Here is a 21,106-nt window from a genome sequence, read left to right as displayed (position 1 = left end):
ATGGGGACATGACACAAGTCAATTTGATTCAGGACACAAATAAGAACAAAACATTCATTTGAAAAAAGTACTCTAGGCACTACTTACAATTTGATTTTTTTTTTTGAGCAATATTATTTGAATTTTTCTCAACTGAAACAAACATGATCAGAAAGAAACACAATTATGGGCTGAAAGTGTTATTTGGTTCGGTTGTTTTGTAACCTAGCATGTATCAAATCACACCTTCGTCCAGCGATCAAACCCCACAAGAATTGGATAGCAAAACAAACATGGGATATGGGCACTTAATGTATATCTCAATATGAGATTTTTCTTGTGATTGAGTTGAGACAATGTCATGTGATGTTAGAATCCCTTCATTGGTACCCCATGTGGTAAGCTACCCTGGTTATGGCTGTCTACATCAATAATGTCTGCAACATTTTGTATTCAATTACCAATAGAGTGTAGCACAATTGACGCATACTTGAGTCTCTTAAGTGTGATGTCACGTATTTGATTCATGATCAATGTGTATGGAAGAACACTTGTTAAAAGAGACCATTTTTTTATTGGATTTATGTACCTGGAATGATTAGTATCTGATTTTTGATTACGGATCGATCAGACACACCAAAAAAAAAAATATTGTTTACGATTAATTATATATTAGTTTTTCTCCTATTAATTAAAAGTGTCTACCTTTTTATGTGATGAAAATAGAAAAAATATATTGCAATGAATATATTGTAACACAAGTAATAAATACTTAAACCTCTTGTAGCATGTTTGGTCATGGGTCCAAATTACCGATCTCCAAGTCGATTTCACCGCAATTTAATAAACTACATATTTGAGCTTCACACTAAACGCACGGCTGCATTCACACCAACATTATATCAAATATTGGCTTAACCATTTAGTCTAAAGTTCAATCATTCACGGGTGCGTATGAAAACATATATTAGAAAAATCGTGTAATATATTCATGATACGTTCAATTTTTCTTATAAGAAAGTTATGGTAAAATATTTGGATTCTGTACCCACATAAAATCAATTGAATTGATTGAGACTTAGTATATTGCTAATAAAATCACATAGTTTCTAATCAAGTACAGTATAATCTAGTGAATCTAACCTCTCATCCCACAAATTATATGTGATTTGAGTACGACATCCCCAAGATCCATGTGCTATCTTATGTGTTGACCCCTGGATAATGGATACTTAACTTAGATTCCTTAGTACATGTATCGTGATTAATTAAGGTGTAATTTTATATCATCTCAAACACATGTAAACTATCCCACCGTGTGCCACCATTGTAAATTTGATCTTCAACTTGTAGCCTTTGTTTTAATATCATATTAATATATCTTCCTTTTCCCTTGTGTTTAAATTATAACCCTTGTAGTTGAAATTAAACATTTTAATGATTCTTTTATAATTTCATGATTACTGATAACTCCATATCATTGGTTGGTATGATTCACCATTTAAAAGATATCAAATCACCATTTTAAATACAAAAATATGATTATTATATTTCTCTGACACTTGTGCTGGATGACAAGGATGTTGGATTAGTATATTTAATTTTAACTTGATCAAAATAAAAGTAAATCTTTGTGATTTTAAAATAGAGGATTAATTACATGAATAAGTGAAATTAGAGGGACCAAAACTATAATCAAATCTTTTTTAATATGCAGACAAAAATGATCTATGCACCTTGTGGATTTCTCAAAAGTCCATTGAATTTATTGGATCATAACTCTTAATCGTATAAAATCTATCATGAGCTACAGTCCGATAAACATTATTTAGATCGGAACGCATCGATAAAGCAATTTATGGGGCACATTTAACAATTATAAGAAAAAAATGGCTACTTTTACAGGCCCAGCCCAATAATCAATCGCACAACAAAGGATCCATTCATCGCTCTCTCCTCTCTGCTTCATCTAATCATCTCTCTCCGTCGACGGCGTTGCTCTGTTCCCGTCCACCGCCCACCACCCACTACCACCGTCCCTGCTCAATTTCAGGTAATTTCTCTTCTCTTCTTGTTATTTTCCTTATGTTAACCATTTTTTTTATAATAATCATTGATAGTTCTTGCAAATCTTTGATTTATAATGTTTTAGTGTATTTGAGGAGTAATTTGTTTGGAATAAGCTTTAGATTAATGCTTTTAAGTAAATTCTAGTTTAATGTTTTACGTCTAGAGCTGCCGGACCGGAATTTATTTTCGAGGTGTAGAATTGTTTATGACATGTTTGGTTGCTTTCGAGTAGAATTGATTTTGGAGGTGTAGAATTGATTCTGGCATGTTTGGATTGGTTGCTTTCAAGTTGAATTGATTTTGGAGGTGTAGAATTGATTCTCACATGTTTGGTTGCTTTCGAGTAGAATTGATTCTCACATGTTTGGTTGCTTTCGAGTAGAATTGATTTTGCCTCCATAATCAATTCTACTTGAAGCTAGGTAGATTTTAGTTTAATGTTTCAGTGTAGTGAGAAGTAGAGAGATTTTACCTGTTGTTGTCGGGTCAGGAGGATCAGGACCGACCCTGACCATCTGCAACCTATGAAGCACAGACAGTTTTTGGATTAGGCGTGTCCCTGTGTCGGACACGTGTCGTGTCCGACACCGATACGACATTGACACATAATTACGCTGAATTATGTGATTTTCTCAAAATTTTAGTTCTGTTGGCGTGTCTGTGTCGTGTCTGATGTCCATGTCCGTATCTGTGCTTCATAGACTGCAACCAGGTCCGTGGCTCAAGGCTTCAAAAAAAATTAGGATCCAAAATTATACTTATAAGTTATATAATTTTAATGCTCATAAATTTTCATGTTTGTCGCGATGGTTCAATGGAAGAATGTACTTTGTTAGCATGCGTGCGCTCCCGTGTTCGATTCCCGAAATCGTATAAAGAAGGAAAATGGGGATCAAACCTAGGTTATGACATTCATTAGCCATAAGCATATACCACCCAGCTGTAGTGCTGGTGCTGGATATTATCATTCGCATCACATACATGTACACTGAAACATGAAACTAAAATCTACTTAAAAGCATTGGACTAAAGCTTGACTCCTAACAAATTGCTCCTCAAATACACTCAAACATTATAAATCAAAGATTTACAAGAATTGTGAATGATTATTATAAAAAATGGTTAACTATGTTTTTTTTTTTTTAAAAGAGCTTGAAGTTGTATTTTGATGTTACTGATTAGAATATGACTCTTTTTTGCCTTAGTTACAAGGATGACTATTTTTTTTATGTTATTGATGTTATTTACAGTTTAAATATTGGGTGACTCTTTTTAAAAAAAAAATTGTGTTTTTTTTTAATTAGGGGTTCATTTTTACTATTTGTACATATCTCCAATTTGATTGGGCCGGTCCTGGGGAGGATGACAGCATCACTTACGGAGCTTGATGACGACATTGTCCGCACCATGTCCATAGGAGCCGTTTTTTCCGACTATGTTGGGAAGATATATTCGATTGATTTCCATCGTAAGGATGATTTATTGGTCACAGCTGGTGAGGATGACTCAGTGCGACTCTATGACATTGTTAATGCTAAGTTGTTGAAGACCACTTATCATAAGAAACATGGTACTGATCAAATATGCTTTACTCATCACCCAAGTTCTGTCATATGCTCTTCAAGGTACAATTTGGAGTCTACCGGAGAATCGTTGAGGTATTTATCGATGTATGATAACCGCTGCCTACGATACTTCAAGGGGCATAAACAAAGAGTTGTTTCACTCTGCATGTCTCCTATCAATGATAGCTTCATGTCTGGTTCTGTTGACCACAGTGTAAGGTTATGGGATCTACGTGTAAATGCATGCCAGGGAATCTTACATGTACGCGGTAGACCTACTGTTGCCTATGACCAACAAGGCCTTGTCTTTGCCGTAGCAATGGAAGGGGGAGCTATTAAGTTGTTTGATTCACGTTCATATGACAAAGGTCCCTTCGACACTTTTCTTGTCGGTGGTGATACTGCTGAGGTTTGTGATATTAAATTCAGCAATGATGGCAAATCAATGCTTCTGTCTACAACTAATAACAACATATATGTTCTTGATGCATATGGAGGAGATAAGCGCTGCGGATTTAGTTTGGAACCATCTCATGGTACCTCAATAGAGGCTACATTTACCCCAGACGGGAAGTATGTAGTGGCAGGCTCAGGAGGCGGGACCATGCACGCTTGGAGTATTGACAGGAATCACGAGGTAGCATGTTGGAGCAGCCATATTGGTGTGCCTTCATGCTTGAAATGGGCTCCTCGCCGAGCCATGTTTGCTGCAGCCTCAACTGTTCTCACATTTTGGATACCAAACAACGAACCGAATCTGAAAGCTGAAGAATATGGCGGCACAGACGCCGAAGCAGGACTTCAGCCCCAACCCCAGTGAACCGACCCAATATGCATGCTATTCCTCTGAAGCCGTGCTACAATTTCTTTCTCTTTTGGTGTATCAAGAAATCAACCAAAGGCCTTTTGAATTTCTCAAGATTCCAAACTAGTTTGCTTTTGAGGATGCAAATTAGATGTTGTAAATTCCATAAATTTTGACTGTATTGAGTTCTCTTTCATTATCTGACAAATTTATAGATTAAATTAGAAGTTTTAAGTGTTTACTCCAGTTGCTAATTTTATTTAATTAATGAATCAGGTGAGTTGAACTTGAAAAACATCAATGGGTTTAGAAGTTTTAATTGCAAAATATTTAGTTGCTCAGTTTTTCTTGTTTTCTAATATTGATGAATTTGCTTGAAAAATGACTCTTTAAATAGCTAGAAAATTGATATTAACAATTTAACATGAAGTTATATTTTGATGTTATTGACTAAAAAGCGATTCTTTTTTATGTTTTTTCTAATAGGGTCTAAATTTTAAGATTAGAGCAGGGTCTTCAAATTATTTAAGACAATCTCTACATGTATGTTGGTTGGTAAGGAGTTGGCTCATACCTTACGAGTGAGAGTTCAACTTCGTCTGCCAACGTTGAAATCTTGTTAGTTAGGTGCTCTCTAAATCTTGAGGTTTACTCTAAACTTGTTGAGCCTCCCTTACCCGATTCTATAAAAATCAATTATATGATTTGTTAGATTATGTGGCTCTAATTCTCCACTTTTACAAGCCATTATGTTTGACTTACTTATGAGGTAGGTTACTCTTGGATTTAATGTGCCTACAATCTTTGACCAAGAGAAATCATAATTTCCTTCCAATATGTGCCTACAATCTTTGACCAAGAGAAATCATGATTTTCTCCCAAGCTCCTACTCTAGGTGGATGTTCCAACTTTGATTCCTTCACTCTTAAGTATGAGATTAAGACATATATATATATATATATATATATATATATATATATATATATATATATGGAAGCAACGTGAAAGGCTTGATATAGTGAGTTATCACAAAACAATTTGAACACACTTTGTATACACTTGATTGTATTTTTGGTGAGAATTCTTGTTCCATTTTAGAGAGTATTTTAGGAGATATTGAGAGAAAATATTGTCCTTTGTCCTTATCACTATAAGAGGACTTGTTATACTCTTTTCTTTTATATAGTGGAACTTTGCTCGTGATCGCCCGTGGTTTTTTATTTCACATATTGAGGAGTTTTCCACGTAAATCTTGTGTGTTATTTCTCTTGTTATTTTACTTACTTCTCTTTAATTCCCAATTGCATCGATCATGTGCTTCCGGATTGCACTGATATCCCTAACATGATTCCTATGTTCTTAACACGTTGTGTCTCATTCATAACTAAGTGTATAAATCATCAAAAGACAGAGGTAACATGATACTTACAATTATAATAGTATTAAAAGGAAAATAAAATAATATTGCTAGCTTAACAGCACGTATACTAATTGCTGAAAATAATTAATAAGGAACAACTGATGCATCATTGAACCCATGTACCAGATAGGGTACCCTTCAGAATTTATATTTTAGAAAGCCACGTCAATCTTCTTTTGATATTATGTTGAGATCTTTAGGTTTCTAGCAACTATATCACTCTTTTTTTTTTTTTTAATAAAAACAGATTTTATCAAAAGAAACCCATATCCAACTTGGGTTAGTTTACAATTACAAAAGGGGTTCCCTCGAGCTAAAATTGATTAGAATGATACATAAATATACATATACAATGTGTATACATATATAGGGTATAAAATATTGCAACTTTGGAAGGGCAAAAGTTAGAACTGAACACTGACTGCCTATACAAGCATGGTTGTCAAACTCGGGTTTACTCAAAATCATGTGTATAAATATTTCACTTTCATTCATAATTTTCACATCATTCTCAGAATATTTATTAATACTTTCAAAATGACTAGATATTTTCTTATATGCATCACTTTACTTGTCATTGTTTTGTTCCTTATTAGTATTATCAATATTAACGTTTTTTTTTAGAGAATATTTAGCGTTATTTAAAAACTTTATTTTTTTTTAAAGTATTTAAAAACTTTATTTAAAACATGTCATACAAACACATTTTAGACCAAATACCAAAATTGACAAAAAAAAAATTACTATATCAGAGAGACCCATTATGCAAATTGGTAAAATTAAAACATCAAAACTACGGGGGATGTATTGGATTAGGATTCTATGGAATTTTAAAAGACTTTTTAATTATGAAAAAGTCTTGTGGTATTCAATCAAGACTTTTTGCAACTTAAAAAAAGTCTTGTGGTATTCAATCAAGACTCTGTCATTTTAAAAAAGTCTTGAGGTATTCAATCAAGACTTTTCATCCCTTAAAAAAAGTCTCATGGTATTCAAAATCATTCAAATTTCGAAGGATTGTTTAATAAATTGGATTTTGATGGATTTTGTGGGATTTTGTAGTGTAATTTTAACAAGAAAAAGTCTTTCATGAAAAGATGAGATTTCTTGGGATTGTTTTTCATTTAAAAGTTACTATCTCTTTCTTCTCCCTTCTCTCTCTCTCCCCTCCCCCCTCTCTCCTTTCTCTCTTCGTCTCTCTATCTCTCCATTCTCTCTCTCTCTCTCTCTCTCTCTCTCTCTCTCCCTCCCTCCCTCCTCTATTCTCTCTCTCTCTCACCTCTCTTAGAAAAACTCAAACGACTTCTCTAATTTCAAACACAAAATGAGGGCTGACACAATATTTTTTTTTTGAAAGATTTGTAAGGGCTGTCATAATTTTAAATATGTACAATTGAATTTTGTGGGAATAACATTTTTAACAAATAAAAAATGGGTATGGAGAATAATGTGTTAAGAGTGTTTTTTAGTCCCTTAAAATCTTATAAAATCCATAAAATCCTTAAAATTTTAAAATCAATATTAAAAGAATTTTTTATTGGTTTTATTTTTCTTTATTCAAACGCTAGAATTTATTTGTTCATTATTTTTATCATTCACACTTGTAAGTTTGTTCTTTTTTTCCCTAAAATTCATTGAATCCTTTAAAATTTTAAAATCCCATAAAATCCTTTGAAATCCTTAAAAGTCAATGTGATAAATCCATTAAAATCTTGAGTGCATAAAGTCTTTTACATAAAAAGTCTTTTAAAATCTCACAGAATCAATACAATCTCACACAGTCTTTTAAAATCTTAAAGACTTTTTTTATTAAAATAATATTTTAAAATCCTAATCCAATACACCCCCAACAATTGAATAAAAAAACTACACCCAAAGCATCTATCTGCTTTTCGTTGTAAATATTCAGCGGATAACAAAGTGCCACCGCTGCCGGAGTCTTTTTGAACTCAACTGCCCGCCGTTAAAAGAGAAATTTGCCGGAAAAGGCAACCGGAGTTGGTTATCAGCCGCCGTAAACACTGAAATATTCCGGCCAGGTAATCCTTCCTCTCTTCTGTGCGATTGAAAACATAGCGTTATATGGATTCATAGCTTGATTATACATTTTGAGGTTATTAGTAGTTGATTATCAATTTAGTTAAGTAAATTGATTACGCATTTTGATGCGTGCTTCTATGAATAATAATGGATTTATTAAAAATTGATGTTATTTTGCACATTATGCATAGTTATTGTTTTTATTTTTGTTGATAATAACAAATTTTCTTATAGAACACTCTTTTGTTCATTTTTCTTGCATTATCAAATAGAATTTGGTATGAATCCACATTTATACGGTTTTGTCAGACTCACTCGGTTGAGGAGAGTGTATGTTTATAAATTACCTTTAGCGTTTGTTTGAATTGACTTATTTGAGTTTATCTACTGATGTAAACACTTGTTTATGAAAACAATGTATGTATGGTATGTTATTAAGTTGTTTTTCAACTTATTTCCATAAGGTTTCTAGGATATCGTATGAAAATAGCTTATAGCTTATATGAAATCAGGTAGACTTTATTTTATCTTTTGTTATAGAAATAGGTTATGCACTTATGTGATAAGCACTTAACTAAGGTGTTTAATTAAGTTAGTTATCCAAACAGGGTTTTATTCTTGATTTCCAGCAAATGTGAGGCATGCTTCTATGATTCTTATATTGATACTTGTTATAATGTTGCTCAATCTGCAATTTAATTGTTTTTAAATTTTTTAGTTGATAACAGACATTCTAGAAGCCTCTCCTTCTCATGTTTTTTTGCATTATCTAGCAGAATTTGTTCTGACCTTTGTCCGCTGTGTCGTTTTTTTGAGTTATTGTCTGTTTTGTGATTTGTGTAAGTCTTCACGGTTTTGTCATGTGAAACACATACACGACGCTGACATTGAATAGTTGACACCCGTAATAATTTGAGAATGGAATGATTGAATGCAACTACATGTGATGGTAACACCACACGTGTGAGACATTGGACACACCTTCAATCTAATGTGTCGGTGCTACATAGATTTTGTCTGCCTCGGTGAGTTGAGGAGGGTGTGTATTTATAAGCTATCATTAGCCTTGATTCTCAAACAATTTGCGTTTTTTTTTTTTTTTTGTTTGTTAATATAATTCATTTTGGCTTGTTAAAAAAAAAAAAACAAATTGAGATTTTTTTGATATACTGGTTAATCAATGGTAAATTGACAAGTTTCATTGCAAGATATTGTAGAATATTTAAGGTGTATGTACTTTGATTGATGACAATCAATCTCATGAGCTATTAATAGATACAAGTTCAACTCATTAAAGCCTTGTTTTATTTTCTTCTTTTCTGATACGTTTATATTTGTATCCAATGGCTAATTTTCTGTCAAATGTCAATGTTCTTTAAGTATAATAGCATAAAGACAAAAGTTATTCATTTTGAAACAAATTGATGTTGATGATGTATATATAAAAACGTTTTGATAACCAAGTCAAGTTTGTTTTTTTATTAATAGCCTTCAAACACTGGCTTGATTATAAACTGTGGAGCTAGTAATCAATTATCAATTTAATTTTTTTTTGAAGAAAAATTATCAATTTAGTTAAATAAAATGATTATTCAATGCATGCTTCTATGATTCATGGATTGATTGATAGTGGGCGTCATGTTGCTCAACATGCATATTCTTTGTTTTATTTTGGCTGATAATAACAAACTTTCTATAACCCTCTGCTGCTTATGTTTCTTGCATTATCAAATAGAATTTGTTTCAACCTCAAGTCCGATGCACTGTTTTTATGAAGTATTGTCCGCTTTGTGTCTTATTTAAGCCTTCACGGTTTCGTCCGCCTCGCTGTGTTGATGAAAGTGTGTCTTTATAAATTACCCTTTCTTCTTTTCTATCAAAATGTAGTGCTAAATTGCAGTCTGCAACTGTAGTTGCTGCCACAATATAACGATGTTAGAGGTCTCCGCAACGGCAGTTGCAGCCGCATCAGCAGTATCTGCTTGCATTTTACCGAAATATATCGTTCCGCAGTGTAACCAGAACCACAATTTAAAACCATACATGTCAATGTTCTGGAGTATCATAAGAAGAAGCATAAAGAGAAAAGGTTTTTCATTTTGAAACAAATTGCTGATGTATTTATATAAAATTTGGCAGGTTTGAATTGGTTATGATAGACTAGCAAAAATTTGAATCTCAAATGACGGTTCTTTCTTTGTTGCCAACAAACTATTCAGGTTTTTTTCTAACTATATTTGTTTGTTCTACACATGAATGTTAATTTTGCTTCCTGTTTAACTTGTTTTTTCTTGATATATTGTAGGTTTCCTTCATCAATGTACTCCTCTTCTGCAATCGAAGTTTTCAGCGAGAGTTGGTTATCACAGAGATGGTTCTCTTACACCACAAACAGTAATTATTTCCTCATCATCTGTATTTGTCCCTCCTTCACTTTATGGGTCTGTGAATGTGTTTCTACTTTCTAGTGCTTATTTATCATTTGAGATTACATACGTTGTATTGGCAGATTTGTAGAGCGAAGATAAAACAAAAATACTCAAACCATATCAGCACCAAATTTTCGACGTCTGCTTCAAGAAATGACCATTATAATATAAGCTATGATGATTCGCCTGAGGAGCCCTTTTTGCTAGCATTGATGAAAGAATCCTTATGGTATTTGTGAAACTTCAGTTTGTCCTCAAAATGCAATAGTTTAGTTAATCACTCACTTGTTCCTTATTTATTGAATATCATGAAAAAGATACAAATAACTTGGTCCCAAAACTCTAACGACGATCGATGATGCCTCTAGAAAGTAGAAGCAGACAGTCTTCCTCATACATACAACAGAGACGGTGACCCTCTCAGTTGTGAGGGCGAGGAGAACCTCCTCAATAAAACAAGGAGAAACATGAGTTTAATTTTGAGACATGCATATTGGTTTACCTATGTTTTTGTTGAACTGACACTGGTCAAGTTACCGTCTTAGTTGCGAGAACAAGGAAAACCCCGAGTTTCTCCTATTGAGAGGTATCGTCGATTGTCATTAGTGTTCTGAGTGGTTTTTAAGTACCGCTCTATGATAAACCACCGAGGAATTTGCCCAAATCAGTAAATCTCTCTATTGCTTTTATTGCATTTTACAGAAAAAATCAATCATATTTACAAACATCAATCTGATGTTTCTTTTCAGGGGTTTAAAATCTTTATTTGCATTTTTGATTGAGCAACCTAGCCAGCTGAAGTACATAGAGTGGCCAAGCTTTAGTAATACGGTATGTCTCATTAGTTTATTGATATTTTGTTACTAATCATAATGTGTTGAATTTGTAATAACAATGTGCTGAATGGTTACTTATATATCTTTATCAATTCTTGGCAGCTGAGGACTGCAACACTGACTCTTGTTATTGTTGCATTTCTTCTTGTTGCGTTAGCATCTGTTGATTCGGCTCTCAGCTACCTTTTGAATTTAGTTCTTCGGAAGAGCACATAACTGTGCAGTACTGCTCATGTTACCATTACTATGTAAGCAGTTTTCTTCTGATGATTGTAATTTGTTTAGGTCCATCCTTGTTAGCATGTAACTATCGACTCCTATTGTGAACTCGAAATGATGAAGTTTTTCAAGTAGCTTTTATCAAAGCCATCACTTCAGGTGAAAAATTGGCTGCATTGAATGGAACCTTGTTAACAGAATTGCATGGATAGAAACTAGATACAGGATTTGAGGATAACTATAGGGAGACGGTTTGAAGCAATTGGTTGCATTGTATGAAATCTTGTTAACATAACTTCATGGATAGAAACTGGATACATAAATATATATTTGAGGATAATGTAATTGCATGTAGTAGTCTTGTTATCAAAGTCATCGCTTCAGGTGAAGAAATTGGTTGGCATTACATGGAATATTGTTATTTGTTTAACATAATTTCATGGATAGAAACTGGATACAGAAATATACAATGTGTACAATGGTTACAAATATTGTAACTTTGGCTGTGAATTTACAACACAAGTACATAAATTTTGGTGTCAAAAACATGTAAAGCAATTTCTATGCTTTACTTCAACTCACTTGCACCCAAAGATAAATGGTAACTTTTGGAAGAGCAAAAAAAGAATCGAACATCATCTGATGAAACAAGCATGGTTGTCAAATTCCGGTTTACTCTGAGAATAACGGTTATTAGCATACCTAAAATGATACTGGTTGAGAACAATTCAATTAATAGTGCATAAAACTCTGATCTCAATTTTAGTGCTTGACTCCACATTTGCATCTAAAAATCCTAAATGACAATCTATTTGCAAAGGAGGCGAACGATACTTTGTTGAGTTTCAACTCTCTAGTTCTTAGTCTCAACTCCATATTTCCTAGCATAAACATAATAGAAAAAGACAGTTTCTTTTCCCACTCTTCGTGATTCTTATAAACCGTTCTGATCCGGATTAACCCATCTGGGCTTGGGGGAAAAGTGTTTTCCCAGATTTACACGTTCGCATGTGAGGAAAAAAATTGTTTTTTCTCCGTCTAGATTGGAAAATCAGGAGGGGTGGGATTAACTTTGATGAGCTGATACCTAGCTAGATAAACATCTATACAACCTTTCCTATATTCTTAGGAACCTTATCGCTAATGTCGGACAATGAAATGTTCTGTGATCTATCAATGGTGGCTCTGAGCCCCGTACAACCACGACAAGCAAATTAGAACTCTAAATCACGAACAATGAAGTTTAAGTAGAAGAGTCCAGTGTTTTAAGACTCTAAATCACGAACTTTTAACCTTCTATTTTATATCTTTATAGGAAAAATATTGTAATAAAATGATGTTTACTTAACTTGAATACAATTGATAAGGTACAGTGGATGGAGTATTTGGCATTTCGCTTGGGACATATTCAATGACATCTTGACCAAAAATATATATTGAAAATGTCACTATACTATGGCGAACACCTTGAAAAATCTGGCTGTAAAAAGTTTCAATCTTCTAATTTTATTGAATAACCGCATCTCCGAGCACAACAACTACCCGGAACGCGCAACAAGTACAACAAAACAGCCGCGGCAGTAGCAACACAAACCAGAAAAAAAAAAAAAAAAAAAAAGACCTGCAATTTTAATAAGGAAAATCATTTTATAGAACAGTAGAACAAAACTGTCCACAAGTAGGCCAAGATAGGAGAACACAAACGACTCCCCCAAGCAGGAAAATCACCGTATGAAACAGTCTCAAGGATCTCAACACCATTCATAGTAGAGGCAAGACGATTTTGCCGCCCTACTCAAAAACTGTCGCCATGCTAAAACCTTAATCTTTTCTACCACTTGCCTCATGGTCTCCACTATGCCATTGAACAGGCGATCATTCCCAGCAAAATTTTAATATTTGCATTGCATTTATTCCCAGCAAAATTTTAATAATGATACAAATGGACAAATTCCATGCAGAAGTTTTTAAGAACATATGGGGGTGGAGGAGAAACCTCTCCTAATTATTGGGTGGATTTACAAAATTTGACCTCCCTTCGTTACAAATTCCAGTTGGGCTGTGTTAACTTGGCTTGTGTTAATGGGATTAGTGTCCCACTGTTACTATATTTTGGAACATTTTTGTGTTAATTAAATGTTTATTTTAGCCGCCAATGTGTGACACAAGTGGTAGATGCTTGGGTCCCTTAACTATTTTTGGTCATGAGCTCGCGCTGGTGATACGTATGGAAAAACATATGTTGCAAGATATCAGTCTTTTTAATGGAGTTATCTCAAATGATTAGTCTTCACAATTGAACATGGGAATACCTTTGTTTAAAAAAAAAAATAATACTTATTTTGAAATTTGATGTGGTGAATAAAAAAAAGTCATAGCTATCACACACACGATAGGTATCACATAACTATACAACCTTTTTGACTCAATTTATTAAACACATACGATAAAAAAATCTGCATTCCAATGCAATAAATTTGGCCAAGGATTATGAATGGTTCCTTCACTCAAATACTGGTTGAGTTATGCAATAAATTTGGCCAAGGATTATGAATGGTTCCTTCACTCAAATACTGGTTGAGTTATCTATCCCTTGATATGTCTATTTCTTGATATAAAGCTTTGAATTTGCAGTGACCTTTCATGCTAATGTCACAACTATTTCCTAGTCTTCATAACCAGTAATGTGAATAGAACTACTACTAGACATGAAAACCTTGGTAATAGTAGGACTAGTGTAAAAATTTAAAAAGCAAGGTTACCTGCTACCTTACCCTATTATAGATTATGATTCTCTTAGGCCAATAACCTTTTTCAGCTTAGTATATAGTATTATGATTATGAAATCATTAAAAAATGATTTAAATCAAATGGCCTATTTGATGATTTGATTTTTTATAGAACATGATGGCATTCTCAAATTCATTTAGCAACAAGATATTCACATAAATATAAATATGTTACTATATATGCTTATTTATAGTGCAATTGCATTATCCAATAAACAAGATGTACTTGCATAAGTTGCATATTTTTCAGTATAAATGGCATTATTTTCACTCATGTCAACATGTATAATTTCAATTTACAAATATAAATGAATTCTTAATTCTACTGATACAATAAAATGTACATTAAACCTAAGGCCAATTTTAGTTGAGTTTTAGACCTATAAGCTTAATAGACAACACATTTCAAATTTTTTGTTGCATCATCAATGGTCTTCTAGTCTCTCTGAAGTCCAAAATCCCAATGCTCCTCAGCCTTGACTGAAACCAAAGACATTAACATTCATTATCGGCCATTTATCCCACTTTCCTCCACATTTGATCAAGTAGTCAGTCATGCTAGAGACCTAAACAGTCATAGATAATTATGAAATGATATCCTTCCGAATGGGATAAGAGAATTCCTAATATATATATATATATATATATATTCCCTTTTCTTCTATTAATTGAAGAAATAATTTGAAAATAAAACAGCAAGTACAAAAATGAGTAATAAACCCCAGTAGAGACTGGTACGATTCAATTCAACATTTTGTTCATTTGGGTTTGATTGTGTCGTAGCTCTATAATTCGGATTAGGTTTATTAAGACATTAACCATTCCCCTCATGAAATATACTTGTTAGGAAAGTTTAAAAAACTGGACTGGAAGGTTAAACCGACACTATCTACCGTTTCGTTATTTGAGCGGTTAGCCGCAATTTCGTCGTGATTCGAGTGATTTATTGTCATTGAACCATGACTCAAAGATCTAAGTACCTGTTCAATGTTCGATTCGGTTTCTAAAACATTACTTGTTAGACGTTGAAAGATTTTTCACTTAAGTTACACAATGAAGATCCTTAAAAAAAAAAAAAAAAAACCTACACAGATTTGGATCCTATGATGTTGAGTTAACATACAGAGAAACAAGCCAAATAGGAATTCATGTTTTGCACTTATGGCTCTTCCATGTCTTCAAAAAGAAGTGATTCAATGATGTTTTAACTAAGTCAGTGTTGAAACATGAAATTCAAACATGATTGATTCATAAAAAGCTAACTCAAAAACCATAAAATCCAAAACCAAAAAAGCATGGTAGCCGTATCAATAGCTTTACACAGAATATCATGTTGAGTCAAGTGAACTGTGCAATAGATGGTTCAATTGTTAGTTTATGAAATGTATGAAACTTTGTCAGTAATGTGTACATTGAATAAAGCTTTGTCAGTTTGGTGACTTTTTTGTACAAAATTGAAGTAAAGACTTTTGTGAAATGTTTTAATTATTACTAGTGCTTTTATTCACCAAAATAGATCAAAATTATGTATGAATTTTGAAGAAATGTGTGTTCTATAAAGTCATTCTAATTTATGTCTTAACCATATCAATTTTCCAAATAGAAACAAGTAATCTATGAAGTCATATTCATGTGCCATTTACAATTGTAACACTATTAAACAAGGAAAGTAGAAAAACAAACATAACCAAATTCATTTTCTCAATCAATTGTAATAATGTAGTCAATATAAATCAAATCCAAACTTGTCAAGAAAAATCTCTTAACTATGTCACTTACTCAATCGGCTGAGATCGTTTAACTGTGTGAATGCGTCCTTCTTGTCAGTCTCGTATCGCGGATCAAAGTGAACACAAAATTCTTTTCCTTACCATAGAAATTCTGCTCTTCACACACAAATGTTCACTATCAAAACCAATATAGTTAAGACCATTTATTCATATGACGTTATGGCCAAACAAATCTACAAGAATAGGACCAACTTTTTGAAAATAATAATGAATAAAAAAATGACCATGACACTGACCTCAAATGTTGAGTATGTCTTGAAAGTTGTTCAATTTGTTAACCAAAAGGAAAGTTTGTTACTCCTTCTGTACTCATAAAAAGTGGTAAGTGGCACACATGCATTTGCTTATGTTGTCAGCACATATCTTGTTATCATTTATCATCAATCATGTTCATGGTTTTGAGTCATCTTATTTTACTTTATTCACTTTTTGGGGCCCACTATCAATCATGCAATATAGAATGTGTTAAATGAAAACACCATAGCAAATGGGGACACATTCCAAAAAAGTGACAAAAGCTAACATTATCATGATTGTGCTATGTGTATATATTTATTTATGTGTCTTACAAAGTCTAAGGTATGGGATAAAAAGGCAATAAAAAAATTAAAAAGTATAATTCTAATACATTGTCAGAGCAAAAAGAAATTGTTGTCAATACATCATAATCAATCGTATTTGTGGTCGCAAAGTAGTTATGAATAAAGTCAAATATTTAGATAATCCAACAATTACAATTGATTGTAATATAAATAAAGATTAATGAGATGTACTAGGTGTTGGTTTAAAATCACGATGGATTAGGTTTTACAAAATTATTGTGACTCGATTCTGCTCATGTCTTTGTGGGATACAAACATGCATTATATCTAAAAGAAAATGGGTCCGACTAATCCCCATCCTTTTGTTGCTTTGCTTCCCCACCCTAGCCATCGGAATTCATCTTCTAGTAAGGTTTCTTTTGCCAACAAACCTTACTAGAAGTCAGCTTTCGAGAAAGTCATTATCCAAAAATGAACGATACAATAGATCAGAAGCTTAATTTTCAAAGGAAATATTGTTGAATATGGAAAACCATGTGGCCCAATGGGCTTGTATAAAAAGAGACAAGTGTAAATTGAACTCTTCATGTTGTTGGCCCACAAGTGAGCTCCAAAGTGATGAGCCACCATGCCTTGGGGAGCAAGAACTGACTTAAGGAACAATCTCTAATAACGAAAGCCAAGTTATTGATAGAGACATGCATCAATATATTGCATATAGTAAGTGATAAAGAGAAGCATCAAAAGCAGTTCCGTGTCCACAATAATAATTATTATCATCATGATTTGTCACTTGCTATAACTAGTCAATATCTTTCGTTTTCAATATCCACCACCTCACTTTTCTCTATTCTTTGCTAACTCAAACACGCACCCCCCATCAACTCCAATTTTGTTAAATCAACTTGACTTTGTCTAATGCATATAAATAAATTAGTATTGTAACTAATCAATTTGTTTCAAGTGACTAATGATTTACACCAAAGACGAATTATTTAGAAGAATCGAAGTTTGACTTTGAGTGAAACAATTTTTTGTTTGAATTTACTTACACCTCTAGAATATCAAGGTTCATAACTTAACCGGAGAATTAATATTGTAATCAATCAATTTAACTAAAGTGATTAATGAACCCCGCCAAAGACTGGACGAAACAATTTTTTATCTGATTTTACTTACCTTTCTTTGAAATCTGAATTACCAAGATTCATATTTTGTGCGGACAGGAAAGTTAACACAAATTAGAATTGACTGATCCAAAAGAATTCATAATTTGCCAAAAAATAAATTCTATCTTACAAATTACTCCCTCCGAACCTTATTATAAGAAACAATTGACTTTTTTGGTTCATTGTATAAGTGATGTATCTAGTCTATATTTACAATAAGATACATTAATTATTCTATGAACCTAAAAAATCAATTTTTTCTTATAATAAGGACCGGAGGGAGTATTTGAGATGAACAAATACAATACAATATTTTGAAATTTCGTTAATTTCAAAATATAAATTGTGTATTGTTTTCTATAATTTCAAGAAACTATTTTATTTTATTTTATTTTTACAAAAGAAACTTAATTGTTATTTACTATTTTTTAAAGTTAAACTAAAACTATCTCATTTTAAAATACTTCCACATGATTCATAATCAAAATAGTAGCTATTCAATAAAATTGAATTCTTGCTTAGATTGGAAATTGATATATAAATTATGGAATAACCCACTTAATTGTAATTTGATGTCCCCTACACTAACGTCTAAAAGATGTAATACTATGGACTTTAGTTGCTCAAATCATGTTGTCCTTGTCTTAATTTGAATTTTAATATAAATGATTTGACTCTTAATGCTTAAGGAAACAATTTTCAAGTCTACACATAAAATTGTCAATCTTATTTTGTGTCACTTTTGATTATTTTTCTCACCTTGAGCTATTGATAGATCCTCTTTACTTGATTTAGCCAGCTAGAGTATAATTTAAACTAGTCCAAGGATCACCATTTCAAGGATATATAAAAAATTGTGATGTTCACGTTTTTGTTTACATGATGATAGATCAATGTACATTTTTCCCCTAAAAAATACTAGCAAAAGAAAGAAAGAGACATGTATTTTGATGTCAAGCCTGAATTTCATTCCATTTTGTCTTCTTAGATTGTTAATTAGAGACTTTGAAATTTACTGAAAATGCTGGCCATGATGATGCATCATATATATTACTAGTAGATTGTGACTGAAGGGAGGATTATACCATTAAGTTAAGTTTTCAGAAAAAGATAAATGATAGTGACAATTGATATACACCTTAAACCATCATACACGTCTTAGGTTAACAAAAAAAAGATTGAATATAATTTTAATCCCCATATTTTGTCTCATTCATGGACGCATCCCTTAATTCTTAAAATGTTTGATTTTATTTGCACATATGCATTTGATGTTAATTTTTAATTTGACAAGTGAGATACTTAAGTGGCAATTAAGTTATGTTTGTGAGCTAAGCTCAGTTGATAGTTGTATTATATATACAGGAGGTGGAGTTCAACCCCAAACACATCACGTGTTTAACTTAAGAGGTGAATTTTTAACCATTTCTTGGTCTAGTCACCGTATTTTTATTTGGACAAAACTTAGGTACAGTACCCTAAGTCCTGTTCCTACTGTTCCCAATTAAATAATTACACGTGTACTCATCATCTCTTATTCACCAAAAAATAACACGGTTTATCTCCACCCAAAACCACCACCTACCACATAGTGTCCTCGTGTTCCTTTCCTGCGCTGCGAATGGACTTGGATTCCACCATCTATCCATCTTAAATTAAATCAATACCATTACCATCCACAGGTTCTTAACTGAAGCAACACTTTTAAGTTTTAGCCATGAGATGGAAACTCACCACCATTAACACCCCATACCCTTCGAATACCCCTATTCATTCCTGATAGAATAATTAGGTGTATGCCACCTATTCTTATTTGTTTATGTCTTCCACCTACTCTTAGTAGGTTTATGTCTGCCACATTATTTGTTTATGTCTTCCACCTACTCTTAGTAGGTTTATGTATATTCTTATTGTATATATATATCTTCTTGTAACAAATGGAACGGCAAGGACATTAGTTTACAATATACAATAAGAATATACATAAACCTACTAAGAGTAGGTGGAAGACATAAACAAATAATGTGGCAGACATAAACCTACTAAGAGTAGGTGGAAGACATAAACAAATAAGAATAGGTGGCATACACCTAATTATTCTATCAATTCCACATCAAACTCTATGAACAGGCCAAGTAAAATTCACAGACAACTTTATAATATATTTGTCATGTTTGGAACCATCCATAAATTAATGATAACCATAGATTTGCCGAAAGAAATCTGCATAACCCATTAACAACCTCCATTGGAAACCATGGTGTTCACAGGTGCGGTGAACATTTTCCGACAGTACAACTTTGTCGGTTTTTGGATCATGATGAGAGTCTAGCATAATTTAAGATTGGAAGAAACTGTCCTTGTTCTCGAACACTCATAGACCAATTTGGAAAAAGGCTTTCTTCTGCCTTTGATAATTTTAGCGTAAAAAGAGATGTAAACTAAGAATAGAGTACACGTGTAATTATTTAATTGGGAACAATAGGAACAGGACTTAGGGTACTGTACTTAAGTTTTGTCCTTTTTATTTTTATTCTTCTTGTATTGAACATTGGTTGATTAATGTTAATATTTAACTTTGTTTTGATTAAAAAAAAAAAACCACTAGACCATTTGACATAAAAAATACAAGTTGATGACATGGAAGTGAGTTGTTAGTGAGAATTTACTTTGACAACAGTCTTATAATAAATTTGATTGTTTTTGTGATATAAGTTAATGTATATTTTGATGAAACAAAAAATTAGTGTTTAAATGAAAATCTAGTTAAGCATTATCATACCGATTGTTTGGTCATTGTCACATAACTATCTGATGTGATTCGGTTTGCCTAGAAGCTTTCAGGAGTCGCTCATTGTCATGCATTGTGCATCAGCGACCACTCCTCGTCCTCGTCAGCCTCAGGCGTTACACACTTTAATCCTAACATCGAAGATAACATTAATGATTATTTTACTACCAAGGTTGGTTACACCTGACTTTTGAATCAGAAAAATGTTAATGTAACCTTTTTATCTTAGTTTTGGACCTGGTGCTCTCACGTTCTATAAAAGAACAAGTTTATTGTGTGATTGACATGTAACAATTTTATCCCAACCTTGTTTTTGCTACAATGTTGCAATTTGGCTCCAAATGGACTATGTCCACATTGCAGTATTTTCTCCATTGCATTATAGACCGCCCAACATCTAAAAGTAACTCATTTACATTCAATTTCTCCTTTATTAGGTTCTTTTCCAATCTGAACCCTATCATTTGGCTTAAGCAGGGGTTATCTGTTATAAGCAGACACATTTTTACTTTCTAAATTTGGTGGTCTTGGCAAAAATGTAACACAACTTGTTTCTCAAATACAATTATCCCTCACTATCAGATTATCTTATAAGCATGCAATATTACTTCTTCTTTCATCTCTTTCAAACATCGTAAATATGAGTCTTTTCGTGATAGCCG

At 32.8% G+C, this 21,106-nt stretch overlaps 2 protein-coding genes and 1 long non-coding RNA gene across 4 annotated transcripts; 2 read left to right on the top strand and 1 right to left on the bottom strand.

Annotated features, from left to right (window-relative positions):
* Nucleotides 1-1,941: 1,941 nt before the first annotated feature.
* On the top strand, nt 1,942-4,665 carry LOC146912149 (Transducin/WD40 repeat-like superfamily protein). Its single transcript, XM_085719376.1, has 2 exons — nt 1,942-2,032; nt 3,354-4,665. The coding sequence occupies exon 2, from the start codon at nt 3,412-3,414 to the stop codon at nt 4,432-4,434; it is 1,023 nt and encodes a 340-aa protein (XP_085575502.1). The 5' UTR covers nt 1,942-2,032; nt 3,354-3,411; the 3' UTR covers nt 4,435-4,665.
* A 3,023-nt stretch (nt 4,666-7,688) lies between these two features.
* LOC146912148 (uncharacterized) lies at nt 7,689-11,756 on the top strand. The gene is made up of 6 exons (XM_085719375.1): nt 7,689-7,878; nt 10,019-10,098; nt 10,185-10,273; nt 10,389-10,537; nt 11,058-11,139; nt 11,247-11,756. Exons 2-6 carry the CDS (start codon nt 10,062-10,064, stop codon nt 11,358-11,360), a joined length of 471 nt encoding a protein of 156 aa, XP_085575501.1. The 5' UTR covers nt 7,689-7,878; nt 10,019-10,061; the 3' UTR covers nt 11,361-11,756.
* Nucleotides 11,757-14,394: 2,638 nt separating this feature from the next.
* LOC146912147 (uncharacterized) lies at nt 14,395-16,172 on the bottom strand. 2 transcript variants are annotated; one of them, XR_015015731.1, is made up of 2 exons: nt 15,932-16,172; nt 14,395-14,718 (listed from the first exon to the last, which is right to left on the bottom strand). It is a non-coding gene; the product is annotated as an uncharacterized LOC146912147 (long non-coding RNA). The 2 variants fall into 2 exon arrangements; XR_015015730.1 differs by having other exon boundaries at nt 14,395-14,632.
* Nucleotides 16,173-21,106: the final 4,934 nt, after the last annotated feature.

The sequence above is a fragment of the Medicago sativa genome, chromosome 6, assembly GCF_051527215.1.
Source record: "Medicago sativa cultivar Bolivia chromosome 6, Bolivia_mono, whole genome shotgun sequence".
NCBI lineage: Eukaryota > Viridiplantae > Streptophyta > Magnoliopsida > Fabales > Fabaceae > Medicago > Medicago sativa.
The sequence above is the reverse complement of the archived record's forward strand: the minus strand, read 5'-3'. Positions and strand labels throughout refer to the sequence as shown.